General features: G+C 43.7%; 2 protein-coding genes across 4 annotated transcripts; one reads left to right on the top strand and one right to left on the bottom strand.

Annotated features, from left to right (window-relative positions):
* Positions 1-1859: 1859 nt before the first annotated feature.
* crym (crystallin, mu) lies at positions 1860-5952 on the top strand. 3 transcript variants are annotated; one of them, XM_080487261.1, is made up of 8 exons: positions 1860-2159; positions 2692-2842; positions 2922-2984; positions 3087-3188; positions 3604-3787; positions 4409-4530; positions 4742-4826; positions 5450-5952. In XM_080487261.1, exons 1-8 carry the CDS (start codon positions 1993-1995, stop codon positions 5521-5523), a joined length of 948 nt encoding a protein of 315 aa, XP_080343387.1. In that variant the 5' UTR covers positions 1860-1992; the 3' UTR covers positions 5524-5952. The 3 variants fall into 3 exon arrangements, with proteins under 3 accessions (XP_080343387.1, XP_080343388.1, XP_080343389.1); XM_080487262.1 differs by having other exon boundaries at positions 1884-2159; positions 4412-4530; positions 5450-5951; XM_080487263.1 differs by lacking the exon at positions 1860-2159 and adding an exon at positions 2303-2590.
* A 2778-nt stretch (positions 5953-8730) lies between these two features.
* On the bottom strand, positions 8731-14082 carry LOC308118889 (ras-related C3 botulinum toxin substrate 1). Its single transcript, XM_080478571.1, has 6 exons — positions 13765-14082; positions 12466-12537; positions 11810-11927; positions 11101-11163; positions 10518-10677; positions 8731-9785 (listed from the first exon to the last, which is right to left on the bottom strand). Exons 1-6 carry the CDS (start codon positions 13797-13799, stop codon positions 9655-9657), a joined length of 579 nt encoding a protein of 192 aa, XP_080334697.1. The 5' UTR covers positions 13800-14082; the 3' UTR covers positions 8731-9654.
* Between the last annotated feature and the right edge of the window lie 629 nt (positions 14083-14711).

The raw sequence follows: 14711 nt of genomic DNA, 5'->3' as shown, positions 1-14711 counted from the left end.
CGGAGACTTCCAGTCTTCAATGCATCGGAACAGAAATGTGAGCAAGACTTACAGACGCAAATAATATTCAAAGTAATAACTTTCTACCAGAAAACCTCAATGTTTTGAATAGAGAGTTTATAATACCAGGGTGACAGGAAGGTTAGTAACGTCCGTTCAACAGGAACAGGTGCAATTCTGAATTCTGCTGCGGAAACTAAATTTGTACTGTCATCGGATTCTGCACTTTCTGGATGCTACAAAAAGAAAACGAGAAAAATCTCATCTCTCCCTGCATGGGCTTGTCGACCAGGCAGAGAAATCCAAGATAGCCAACATGGGGAAGATGGAACTTGTACTATTTTTGGTGGTTTTAGTGTCCATTGGACTTGAAATGAAGCCAGAAAAACCTGTCGGTTGTCTGCGTTTGGCATTTTGTCTGCTCATTCAGCTTCTAACAGTTTAAACCTGTGTGGCTGTCGGTTCGTCCGCTCAGAACAGGGTGTCTGCAGGTATCGGATCCAAAAGAATCATTAATACACCAGCTGTTCAGCAGATAAAGCTGCACATCAGCCAATCTTGGAACCACTGTGTGCTACTTTTGAAATTTGAAGTTTTCACTTTCACCGCTAGAGTCTTTAAAAAAAAAAAAAAAAGAATTAACCTGGAACTGTTGAAGTAACGTAACTTACCTTTTAACTTGAACTTTTTTGTCTCTCCAGAGTTCCAACTGCAGCGAAACTGCAGAGAGGAGCAGCTCTTTAACCTGGAACCTAACTACTGTGGAGAGCAGGAGGGACCAGAACCTCCACTGGTCAAAGAGGAACCAGAACCTCCACAGGTCAAAGAGGAAGAACCAGAAGAACCTCTACAGGTCAAAGAGGAACCAGAACTTCCACAGGTCAAAGTGGAAGAACCAGAAGAACCTCCACAGGTCAAAGAGGAACCAGAACCTCCACAGGTCAAAGAGGAAGAACCAGAAGAACCTCCACAGGTCAAAGAGGAAGAACCAGAAGAACCTCTACAGGTCAAAGAGGAACCAGAACCTCCACAGGTCAAAGAGGAAGAATCAGAAGTTTCCCAGCTTGAGGAGCAGCAGGAACCCGGTACCAGCCAGGAGGGAGGGAGTCTCACACTGAAGGTAGAAAATGGTTCCTTTTGGGTTCCTTCTATTGAGGAGCAAAGTTCCCTGAGTGAACCAGAAGAAGAACCAGTCTCTGAGCAGCTCCTCTCTCGTGACTCTGAAGTCCACCATGTGACAAAACATATCCACTCCGAATCAACTAGAAATGTGGAGCTGAAAAAATGCAGTGTAGTTCTTGGCGACCGTGTGGACGAGGTTCCTGAGTCAGAGCAGCAGGCTGAAGGTGAGAAGCTTCTTGGTGACGGAACATCTGGTGAAAATGTCCGGAATAAACCTAGAACAAGTCCCAACTTAGGAACCGTCACTGAAAAGAAGATAATAGTTTGTGAAACATGTGGGAAACATTTCACTGTACAGGGTCGTTTGCTGGCCCACAAGACAACTCACACAGGAGAGAAGCCGTATTCTTGTGAAACATGTGGCAAAAGTTTCACTAGAAAGAGAATTCTGTTGGTCCACAAGAGAACTCACAAGCAGGAAGTCAAGATTGAGCCCAAAATCACACCGGATAATTTTGAATAATGAATTCCGGCCTTTGCACTGCTCAGTCTTGACCTTCTCTGGATGAGCGTCATATAAATTCTAAAGGCCCCTGCATACTCCGTTTTTGCACCCATAAGAACAAGAGGAAAATTCAGCAGTGACGTCAGCCTTTCGGCTGGACAGTTCATACTCCGATAAGAAGCTGTCAAACTCGCAGGCCACGCCCCCTCACAGCAGCCACAACTCTGTGACCCGGAGGGACCCAGAGGGTGGAGGAGGAGGAGGAGGAGGAGAAGAAGACCACACCTCCCCCCTCCAGTGTTTTTCACGGACTTGGACTTTTGCTCCAAACAGGTTTTTTCCTGTGCCAGCAAGAAGCAGGATTCATGGCCGGACCTCCGGTTCTCATCTGGAGAGAGGAGGTGGAGAGTCTGCTGCGCTACAAGGAGCTGGTTCCCCGTCTGGAAGAGGCTCTGGGACTGTTCTCCGGGCGGGACGCGGCCGCGGTGCTGCAGCCGGTGCGCACCGCGGTGCCGCTGCAAAAACACGGAGGGTGCGTAAAGTCCGCAATCTGCCCCCACAACACCAGCGAATCATTACATATCTGTACCGGAAGCTGCATTTAAACACTAAACGGGAAAGTACAACTTTGTCTTGTAGGTTTTGTCTTCATGCTTCACTGATTTGAGCTCAGCTGTTTGAGGGAAGACGCAGTAAAACACTAAAATACAGTAAAACAATTCAAACAATAGAAACAGAGTCTCAAACATGGTTAAAGCTGATTAAAAGTACAGTCTTGAGATTGTTTTTTAAAGCAGACAGTGAGGAGGGTTGTTACATAAGTTGGTTTTTTTCAGTTGAATCAGTCAGGCATTGTACAGGAACTTGATATTCTAGGACATGTCCTGGATTATCAACACACTCACACACACACTGGCACTGTCCACATGAAGACTGAAGCTCTGGATCAAGAGTGACAATCAGGTAACTCCCATGTTAGAAGAGGCTCCGCCTCCATCTATCTATCTATCTATCTATCTATCTATCTATCTATCTATCTATCTATCTATCTATCTATCAATCAGGTTCTTCTTACTGATGCCTGCCTACATGGAGAAGGAAAGCATTTTGTGCACAAAGTTTGTGTGTTTCTACAAGAGGGAGGAAAACTCTGCGCTGCCATCTACTCAGGCCACGGTGATGCTGCTCGATCCAGAAGGAGGGAACGTCAAGGCTGTGAGTGTCACGGGTGCAAAGCGCCCAATAACCTCAGGAACCCTCTGGTCACACACCTTTACCTGTTCCAACCTTACAGGTGATGGATGGAGAAGCCATCACATCCATGCGGACCGCTGCAGTTTCAGCCATCTCTGCTAAGGCAAATCTTTTACAATCACCCCCGACAGATACGTTTTCACCCTGACCTCTTTCCGTCCACGTACTGATGAGTCCCGTCTGGTGGTTCGGTGTTTCCCTGCAGCTGCTGATGCGTCCTGGAGCAGAAGTCCTCGCCATCCTGGGGACTGGCAAACAGGCCCAGAGTCACTATGATGTCTTCACTGAGATGTTCCCCTTTAAAGAGGTAAAGGCAATGAGTTAGTTCATCTTGTCCACTGCATTGATCAATATTTATTTATATCTCTAGACGCCCATTGAGCTTCTCGGAGGTTATTTAATATGATTTATTATGTCTGAAATCATTTGTCTTCCACAATTAACAGTATAAAAACTGTTTAAAAATCAAGATAAAACAACAAAATAACAATTTTTTTAAATGTTGCTTGAGAAATAAGAACATAATATCAAAATGATGAACTTTTTTTAGACTCAAACTCTCTTGGTGTTTTCTTCCAGTCCAGTTTTAGTGATCCAGTTTTTTGTGAGGTGTCACATAAAAAAAGTGTTTAATATCATCAAACATTTTACTCAAATTCTTTCTCTTGTTGTTTCATAAATTCGTGTTTGGTTGTTTGTCTGCTGTGGTTGTTTTCCTTCAGGTGCGAGTGTGGGGCCACACCAAGGGGAGAACAGAGAGTTTTGTCGGTTCACTCGGTGGAGCGGCGTCGGTCTGCGGCTCGGTGGAGGAGGCGGTGAGCGGAGCCGACGTCATCGTCACGGTGACCAGGAGCACCGAGCCGCTGCTCTTCGGTCGGTGGGTCAAACCAGGAGCTCATGTGGCAGGTGAGAGGAAGTAATCCCCCCAGTCGGACAAAAAAACAGAGGGACGAGAGAGCGAGTTAATAGAACGAGGCGCCCGAGAGGCGAGAAGGAAAGTCCAGTCATCTTAGAACACACCTTCATGATGCAGGTGGTTCAGTCCTGGAGGATGATGGAGGGACACCAGCAACACGTGGAGGAAACTAGAACGCTTTGTATGAATGGGTGATCGAATCTCAGTAGGATGGTTTTTGCTGACAGAAAAGGAGTTCAGTTTTCTGAGTAGGTTCATTGTGGGTTCGTGAAAAAGCAGCGATTTAAGTTAAGTTAAAGTGAAGAAGTACAGATTTTGAAATGTCCTCAAGTGTGAAAGAAAACACCCATTTTTATTAAATAAAATTATTTGAATTGGAATATTAATATTAATATTGAGGCACTAACAAATAAATGGATTCTTATTATCATAATAATAATAATAATTATGGATAACGTCATTGTCAGCTGCTTAGATCCTTTTGGAATTAAGTCTGTATCATTGTTTGTACAAACTGAAGGAGGAGCATGACTTTGCTTGTTTGTTACATGAAAATGTCAAAATTAAAAGTTAAAAGAAAACCAGTATAAAGTGTGTTGTGTTGGACGCAGCAGTGGGAGCCTGCAGGCCGGACTGGCGGGAGCTGGACGACCAGCTGATGGAGGAGGCCGTGGTGTACGCCGACAGCAGGGAGGCGGCCATGATCGAGTCCGGTGACATCATCCTGTCTGGGGTCCGGCAGTCACTCTGCTTTCTGATTGGATTGTTTGTTGTGTGCGTGCGTGCGTGCGTGCGTGCGTGCGTGCGTGCGTGCGTGCGTGCGTGCGTGCGTGCGTGCGTGCGTGCGTGCGTGCGTGCGTGCGTGCGTGCGTGCGTGCGTGCGTGCGTGCGTGCGTGCGTGCGTGTTATTGACTCCATATTGTGGATCTGTTTCTTCCTTCCAGGCTGAGGTGTTTGCTGAGCTTGGAGAAGTGATTAATGGGACAAAACCGGCTCACAGAGAGAAGACGACTGTTTTCAAATCGCTTGGTGAGACGACAAACTGTTCTGGAACACAAACATAAAGAAACCAGCCCGATGAGAAGCTCCAGCACAAACAAACCGCCAAGGAAGTGGTTCCTCTTTGCCATCAAACTAGTGTCAAAGCCACGCTGTCAGGAGAGTTCACTGCATTTTGCACCAGACAGTTCCTTTAAAATTGGCTTCATGTTGAGATTGTCGTCATTTTCAGTAGTAAATGTAGAAAATTAGACATTTTCATCACGTGTGTTCTGCGCCTCTACAAAGAAAAACTTTATCGTTTAATTTTAAAGGTTATTATAACATTATTTTACTGGTCCAGACCACTGAAGATGAAATTGGGCTGAATGTGGCTTCTGAACTAAAATGTGTTCAGAGTTTCTAAAAGTTCACATGTGTATTATTTTCTTGCATGTTTCTCTATAATTGTTCACTTTATCCAAGGTACACACAGTTTTTATACACTAATTCAGTTATTGGCACGTCTTTAGACTGTGGGAAGAAGTCAGTCATACATGCACAGGTAGAACAATTCAGTCTGGAAGAATAAAATTGAAATCATCTTTCATCCACCTCAGGGTGACGAGTCGCTGATCGTCGGTCACCATATCATTTGTTCCTCCTGATCACAGGTCTGGCGGTTGAAGACGCCGTATCAGCCAAGCTGGTGTTCGACCAGTGGAAAGACAAAACCAGCCCAGTGTGAACCTGTGCCTCCGTCTGACCTTTGAACCCCAGCAGCTGATTTATCCAATAAAAGGACTGCAGATAATTGCAAAGTTAAATCAGACTTCCGGTGTGTTTTCAACACTGTATAATCAGTTTCACCTGCCAGAAGTCTTGCCACTGCTTCTCTTTTTTTCTTTTCTTCTAATTTTATTTAAGATTTTCAACAGCAAGTTACAGATAATATTGAACATATATTATTGGCTGCAATATTGTTTTTCCAAAAGCAAAAACCCCAACAATCACAGTAAGATATAAATAAAAAGAAGTCAGCAAACAGACAAACAATACAACAACAGCAGCTGAAAATACCAATCAATATGCATTTGAGAGCGACAGCAACAGATTGCAAAGAACAAAAATGAATAAATGAAAGTCACGGAAAATTAAACGATTATGTTGGAATGCTACACATTTGATAGTTTTCTATGTGTTTCAGAAATGGCTGCCATGTCTCATCAAATTTTGTAGTTGAGCCCATTGTGTACACCTTATTTTTTCTACATGCAAAAACCCCATTACATCAGTTATCATTGGTCATGAGTGGGGCAAGTTTCCTGTTTCCACCTTAGAAGAATAAGGCGCCGTGCCAACAGAGAAGCAGAGCTTATTGCATGAGAGCACTGTTTTGGAGTAGTGATATTTTGAGGCAACACACCAAAGCGTGCAGTCAGAGCGTTTGGGGCAAGTTTGATTCGATATGCCTCTGAGAATGTTTGAAATATTGATGTCCAATAACTGCTCAAATTGGGACATAACCAAAATGTATGGATCAGTGTGCCAGTGTCCAATTTACAGCGATTCCACAGCGGGTCGGCACCTCGGTAAAATTTTGCTAATTTATCTTTAGAGATGTGTGGACGATGAAGGACCTGAAATTGAAGGAGGCCATGTGGAGCACAAATAGAAGAGGAATGTACCTTCTGTTGCATCGCCTCCCAAAGATCATCTGTTATGGTCAGGGGCTCAATAAAAAGTGCAAAAAGGAGTGGGGACAGCGGACAGCCCTGTCTTGTACCACGGTGGAGTGGGAAATATAAGAATTTGCTTTCTGCGGAACTCAAGCCGACCCTTCTCTCTTGCGATGCGCTGAATACGCTCCTTCTCCTGATGATAGTGGGCGCAGACGATGAATGGCCGCGGCCTCCCTCCCTCAGGTGATGCACGCGTCGCCGTCCGATGAGCCCTGTCCAGGGCTGGGGGCTTCTCCAAGCCATTGGAGTGCAGCAGCTCAGCAATGACTCTGGTGGGATTGTCCTGCTCCAGTCCCTCAGGTACCCCCAAAACGCGGAGGTTATTTCGCCTTCCTCTGTTCTCCAGGTCGTCTGTTTTAAGCTGGAGTTCCTCAAACTTGCTGCTCGACTCCTTATAGTGAGCCTCCATGGCAGGCACACGTGTGTCAATCCGTGGTCGTGGCTGCGCAGCTTGTTGTTGCATTCTTCTAGTAGCTTCTTGATTGGCGCCACAACTCGATTAATTTCTTCTAGTTGGTTATTTTCTTCTTTGATTACCTCTTTGACAATGTCCCGGAAGGCTTGCAGTGTGTTTGTAGTGATAGCTACCCAGCTGGCAGTGGTGGGCTCTGAGCCAGGAGGGTTAGCCTGAGTTGTTTGAACTTGCTTCGGAGGCATTTTCATGCAAAAAATATTCAAAAGCACTCGGAAGAGTGATGAGGATCCGACTTCAACTACCACACGGGAAAGTTGTGCAAATTAAAAAGTATATTTATAAGGATGCCGGGACCTCACGTTTCACACGTCTACTCCAGAACGCGCCCTCTAGTGGTCTCCCTTGCCACTGCTGTGCTGACACGTAGTTTATTAATCATTGGAAAGTAAGTAAAGAAACCCTACGGGTGTTCCTTTATTCAATAGTTAAGTGGTATCATTAAGCCAGACTGGAGAAAGTACACAAGTACTGCTCCTGTTTAGTAAGTGACCTGATCTCTGAACAGCGCGGGCATTTTTCCTTAAGGAACGTTTACACTATGTTCCTGGCAGCCCCGCTTCAGGCCACCGTGGACAAAACGGGATGGACGTGAGACAATGCAGGGGGACGGGATGGGTGAATGTAACAGGTCGTGGTTACCGTGGGCGCCGTGCCAGATTTTTAAACGGTCAAAAATGTGGCAGCACGTAATTGGCCGTAATAGAACTTGGAGGTGGTCTGTCGTGGGACGGGATGCTTACAGGAAGTGACATTTAGTGCGCGTCCTATCATGGTTGTTTCACGGTTGCTTCGCGTTCAATCGCGGCTTGTCCCGGCGTTTTGACGGTTTATGGACCCGACGCGTTGCATTCTCCTCCGGTCTGCCACGGCGCGCACGATCTGGGAGGAAGCCGGGCCCGGAGGGGAGTTTCATTGGGAGTCTAAGCAATGAAAGACAGAACACCTTCTACAAGCTCTGCTACTGAAAAAGAAACCCAAAGGTATGTATGCACCCAGCAAAAGTCTCAGGAGACAATGATTGCTTCACTTTTGGTGGCTCTTTGGGGCATAAACGTGCTTCAAAATGGTCCAACGTCCACATTTCATCCGTAGAAAGTCTTGAGAGAACGTGACAAACGTGCCACACCTTCCTCAGAATTCCCCCAAATCCCACGGCGCACTGCGTTTCGGGTAAACGAGGCTGCTGGGAACATCGTGAACATAGTGAACATAGTGTAAACCGACCTTGAACTCAAGATGTCCTGCACATTTGGGCTGTTTTGCATCAGAAAGTCACTGGGTCACTTTGTCTATTTACACAAGTAAAGGTCATCCTTGTGTTGATAATGAATGTATGTTTCACAAAAAGATCTTCAGAACTGTGTATTAATGTTGGAAAAGTTTTGTCAAACTTAAATGTAGTTTTTAATCACCCTTTAATTCTCATGTAGCAGCTTTTATTTTTAAACCAGATTTTAAGTTTGTATGCACATTTAAAATGTATAGCAGCAACTAAAGACATTAAAAATAAGAGCAAATCATAAGTGTTTTTTTATGGCTTCTAACCTAATTTCAATAAAACTACAAAAAGCTTGAACTACTGTATCTGAATATATGTAATATATTGGAAACACATGAACTTTTCGCAGTTTGTCATTTTGTTTTTGTTTAAAAGTTAAATCAAAATGTGAAAAAAAAACCTCCAATGGTGTGAATTTGTTCGTCTTGCATCTCAAGAAACAAATTAAGATATTCATCATAATATTCCCCAGAAGTGACTCAAAGCTTATTTCAGTCAATTTATTTGCTTTAAAAATAAGAAAATCAGCATAAAACTACATGAACATGAAACCACATTTAGTAAATCAAAGAGTGAGTTTCCTCTGTGCCAATCAAACACTGATAATAAAATGATGGAGCGATTCCTCCAACACTCGTACGACTTGATCACTGCTCATTTTTTAAATTAAGTGAAAACCCAACAAGAAAACGCATTAAAGTGAGTTTCCACCGGCAGTGACAGACTAAAACCCACAAACAAGATGCTCAGTTGTTAACGCGAGGTTGCTTCAAGTCCTCTGAGGGTTAAAAGATTTCTTCATGACTGCGTGGTGAACAAACTACAACCCCCGCCAAAATAAAATCCCGGCTCGTGTTCAGAGGGACGGCCGCTGACTGTTTTGGCAGAACCTCACAGTCTCGCCGGGTGTAAACAAAACGGCTCGTCAAACCAAACAGAGAAGAAAAGAGAAATATGTAGTTCTTCTAAAAACTAAACAAAACAAAAACATTTGAAAGTAAAATTTCATCAAGGCAGCAGGAATCTTAGTGTGATGGGGAAAGAGTGCAGGACCTCCTTCTTTTACATAGTTTTACATCTACCATAATTTCATGATAAATTCAAGTAGTGTTTCTTCACAATGTCTTAGAAAGGAAAAGAAAAAAAAATTACATTTTCTTGGTAAACGACTTCTGATCTAAAATCAAACCTCCCGTCCCCCAAAAGGCCTTCGTTCACAAAATCACTTCATTCCAGTGGATCTGAAACGACCAAACAGATAAAAACAGATGCTTTAAACTGTCCCGTCCTTTCAGAGTAAAGTCTCATCTATCAAAGCTTCTATGTAAGCAAGGACACGGGGTGAAGAGATCTTTAGGGATGGGGGGGGGGGGACTGCTTCCTTCACAACACGCTGCATTTCCTCTTCCTCTTCTTGACAGGCGGCGGGCACAGGACCGCCCTGATGGCCTCGTCGAACACCGTCTTAAGGCCGCGCTGCGTCAGAGCCGAACACTCCAGGTACTTCACCGAACCTGGCAACAGGGAGGGAGGAGTCACACACAGGACGACTCTACCCGTCATTTTAATTTTTTTTTAACTCCCTTACTGAAGCACCGTGACCACAGAGCAGCATAGTAACCAGTGCAATAATATTAAGGCAGAAAGTTTCACTTTAAAAAGTTGCCAAACGGCTGATTGAGAAAGTGAAAGTCATTAGCTTTATTTTGAAAAGCCGAATTTAACGACCACAGAAGTAATTCTGCAGCAAAACAGCAAGTTGCCATGTTGGCTGACCAGGAGCCACCAAACTGCTAAAGCTGGAGGAAATACTTTCAGGTAAAATATTCGTTTTTGTCTCTATCTCTCCTATTTAATTTTTTAGAAATAGTCAAATTCTCAAAGTGGTGGACCTGCACTCTAACAAAACCCAGACTTGTGTTAGCTGTTTATCAATTAATTAATTAATTAATTAATGTTTTTATTATTTTGCTGATCTTTGAGAGGAACAGTTGAAAGGACGTTATAAAAAATAGTCTTTGAATTTAAATATAGTCTGTGTGTTGAGTCGAGATTAATTCTGTGGTTTTCCCTCAATAAATATCCATTACAAGCTTCAGTCTTCAGTAGAAAAACAATGTGATTAATCGCAATTAATTACTTCATTTTTTTAATCGATTTACAGCACTACTTGAAATATAGAAATCTTCCTCATTAAAAGACACGATCTAATATTATCTGATCCTCTGGTGTAGCTTTGAACTGACTTATTTCCTTGGCCATGGCGAGGCCCTGTGGGTAGATGATGGGCGACAGCTTCTTCTCCTTCAGCTTTTCGATGGTGTCCTTGTCATCTCTGAGGTCCAGCTTGGTGCCCACAAGGATTATGGGAGTGTTGGGGCAGTGGTGTCTCACTTCAGGGTACCACTGCAGGTAGAAGAGGGAGATTTGACGTCATAATAGAATCCATCACTGGACCGAGATGGTTCTGCAGATTCTCCGCTCGATGTGATTTCACCGAAAGTTAGAGGAAACAACTGGTTGTTTATGTTGCATCATTTTAGTTCAGGGAAAACAAACAGATCAACTTCTTGTCTTTTACTAGATATAATGAAAATGTAACCGATTCTGAACTGCGGGACACATTTGACACCCTTGAATTTGTGAACCAACACAGTGAAGACGTCTCTCCATTTTGGATTAAGATATTAGGGTCAAGAATAAACTCAAAATGTCCAATAATTCACTTAAGATTCAGTTCTAGTCTAAGAATCTCCACTAAAGGGCAAAGACTGGTAGTTGTTTGTGTTTTTAGAGGAAGAATAACGGCAGATCTCGAGAGCGTCTCACCTTGGCACGGACGTTTTCAAAGGAAGCTGGACTGACGAGTGAGAAGCAGATCAGGAACACATCCTGAAAAGAGAGCAAACGTTAATCTAAAGTCTTAAACCTGCAGCTTTTTGTGTTGATTCCAACTTGTTATTGATAGTTTTCATCTTATATTTCAAACACAGGTAGGAAAATAACGTTAAAGATTTTTAAATAAAAAAAACCCAACAATCTTTATATTATAGACTAACATGGAGAACGACAAAACGTAGAAAGTAACAAGTCAACATTAGACACACGTCTAATAAAATGCATGCCGACTGTAGCTCATTCATTAAAGTAGTTTCTGGCTTGAATAAGCAGTTTTACTAAGTTTAAGTCTCCCAATCAAAACGAAACTATAGATGCTGAATGCACCACTCCTGTTGGGGGAACCACTTTCAGCTCCCGGAGTCTTCGTGGCACAGAGGCCGGTTTGTTGTGAAGACAAAAGAGGCAAACAAGAGCCGCTTTTCACTTCCTCCAGACAGTGTGTAGGTACCGTGGATACAAGGCTCGACTCTGCCGAGGGCACAGACTCCAACTTAAACGCTACAGGCCAGTGAATAACTACAAATCAATGCTGACAAAGTGAAAACAGTGTTCATGTCGACACGACGTGGCTCAGCGGAGACGTGGCCGCTTGTTACCGCTGCTGTGTGCATGCATGTGAAAGTGCTGGCGTACGTACGGTCTGGGGGTAGGACAGCGGCCTCAGCCTGTCGTAGTCTTCCTGCCCTGCTGTATCCCAGAGACCCAAGTTCACTGGTTTGCCGTCAACCATCACATTGGCAGAGTAGTTGTCGAAGCTAGAGAGAGGAGCGAGGACGTTGGTGTTCAAGAGGAAGAAAAGAAGCTTTGCTTAAAACCTCAACGTACAACAGACAGTTGGAGGAGAGGCTGGTTGGCTTTTATTATCTTCGACACATAAAAGCATCGGTTCCCAACTTTACTTCCTTGAAGCTGCTGCAGATTGTCTTAAAGAAAAACTGTTGGTTTCAAACTGACATCAACTCTGTGTGCACCTATATCAAGGAGCCCACACTGGTCACTCACCTACCAGGACAACCACACGTTTTCTCATCCTTAACAAGCAGACGTAAATAAAAGGCATCTATCAATCAATAGAAAAACTAGTAGACCACAAAGACGGGCTCTGCCCAACCTCCACCTCCTCTTCTGGTCACATGCGACGTCACACAGCGAGCGCCGCAATATTCCTGTTGTCAATACTTTCAATAAATTTAACTGATCTGAGTTAGACGAGGTCAGATCTCGTACGTCAACACAAACTACCTGCACAGGCTCACTGATCCAGTGGTCGACGGCAGTCTGGGTGTTACTTACACTGTGGGGATGTACTCTCCGGGAAAGGCATTGGTAGTGTAGCTGATGAGCAGGCATGTTTTACCCACAGCCCTACGAGGAGGAAATAAATGATGAGAACACATGTTGACTTCATTTAGACATCGAGCTGATAAACATGATATTAGTTTATATTTTGAATGTCTTCAAATATTGAAAAGGTGCTGTAACCTCCTGGTTGTATTATAAGAATATTTATCAAACTGTGTGTTGATGAAGCGCAAGCAGTCATATTGAAATTATAGTGAAAACAGTGTTATTAAAGTGACTATGTTCATCTTGTGCCTCAACAGAATGAAGCAAATCAGATGTGCAAGTGTGTCTTCTGTTTACAATGAAGTTTTTCTACTTGAGGAAACAAAATTGTCCCTTCGATTTTGAAAGCGTGAATAACTTTATGTAGAGATATTTTAGCTGTTTTATTACTAGTAAAGACAGATTTCTGTGATTAAATGCTTAACTCCATTATTCAACCTTGAATCTATAGAACAGTAAAACGAATTCTGCTGCAAAAACCTCAAACAATACGGTAAATATTCAGCCTCAAGTCTTCCTCATAGCGGCTTCACATACCATGCAGGGTTCTAATGACAAGAGAAAACATGAATAAACTAAAAACGATCCCACAATATGCAGTGCTGGACTGAATCGCTTCGGAAATGTTTGAGCTGTAACAAATCCAGAAAATGAAATCTGTGAATGTGAGTTCAGTCAGGACTTTATTGCATAAAGATATTTAAGTAAGTAATTCATGTTAAAAGAAAGATGGATTTTGTGTTTATTGTTGTTAACATCTCTTTCACAGTTTGTACAAACGTCTGTGAGCTTTTCTTGTGCAGTAGATTTGCTTGTATTTAAAGTGATTCTCGGTGACAGATCAGTTTTAAGGGCTTATTCAGAAACTGAAAACACACCAGAGTTCAGGGGGAAGATCCCAGTCATGACCAGATCGTTTTCATACCAGAGATTCAATACAGGCTGCCACCTGGACGATCTTAAAACTTCTTATTACTCAGCAAGCTGTCACCACGCCGGTCTGCGTCATTCCTAATAAATGCCCCCCGGTGAGCCGCCCGGGCCCGTTGAACCAGGGGCCGGAGGATAAATCTGTCTGACCCAGCTGGACGAGCACAACAGCAGCTGTCGCTCACGTTAGCCGCTAGCCAACTGTTGACAACTGGGTCAACTCGACCAGCCGTGGTAGACTTCAACTTACACGTTCCAGGTGGAGGCGCACCGCTGAAGAAGTCAAAGTGGGAATAAAAGTGTAGTTTAACTCACCCGTCCCCAACAACCACACACTTTATGGCCTGCATCGGACGGCTCTGTCGTTAGCCTAGCGAGCTAACAGCGGCTAAAGTCAAGCAGCCTTTGGAAAAGTGGAACTTAAACTTTGGAAAACAAAAAGAAAATCAGGCCCGGGGAGTTCTCAGTGCCGCTACAAGTGTTATCCGCCGCTTCTCGGCTCCACCCGGGTGAAACTCCAAAAGTCGTAAATCACGAAGGAAACACCCAGAAGAGAAAAGCTCAGAGTGAAGATTGAGGAGAAAACACGCCCACAGTGGAGAGACGCCTCGAGCCACTTCCGGCTTCAGCCGCACGCGGGGAAATACCGCCCCCGGCTGGTCACTGTACGAACATACACCTACTGTTCAACAAGGTCCAACATTTCGTTCTTGGTTGGAAGCGCAAATAGAGCTGCAGTTTCTTATATTACCACTAGAGTGCAGTGTTATACATCGCCACAATATATTAGAAGAGTATTCATGCTGAATTCCTACGGGCACAATGTGAGGAGGCTGTAAACATTCTGCATGTCTGTCTTCTCTCTTCTCACGGTTTTTCCGTTGCAAAGTGTATTTTACCACCATTGTCCCACCGATTTTTATTTCATCATCAATTATTCAATGACTATGTGGTATGAGTCTGGCTGCACACTCTCATTACTAACCTCGGCTCTGGATTATGTTATTGAAGGATTTTTCCATCAGACAACACATTAATAGGATAAACGTCACCATTAAGTGGGGGGTAAAAGCAGGGGAGGGGAGATTAATGGCGGATCAGCGGGCCTGTCGTCTGCACAATGGGGGTGGCTGTAAAACACAGTGGAGGGAGTCACACTGAGAAAATTAATATAAATGATAAATCTTTTTTTTTTTTTTTTTTGCAAGTATACACTTATCCCAAACGGGAAAACAGCATGTTATGGATTGTCCGACATGCAG

This window comes from Lipophrys pholis, assembly GCF_963383615.2.
Source record: "Lipophrys pholis genome assembly, chromosome: 1".
Taxonomy (NCBI): Eukaryota; Metazoa; Chordata; class Actinopteri; order Blenniiformes; family Blenniidae; genus Lipophrys; species Lipophrys pholis.
The sequence above is the reverse complement of the archived record's forward strand: the minus strand, read 5'-3'. Positions and strand labels throughout refer to the sequence as shown.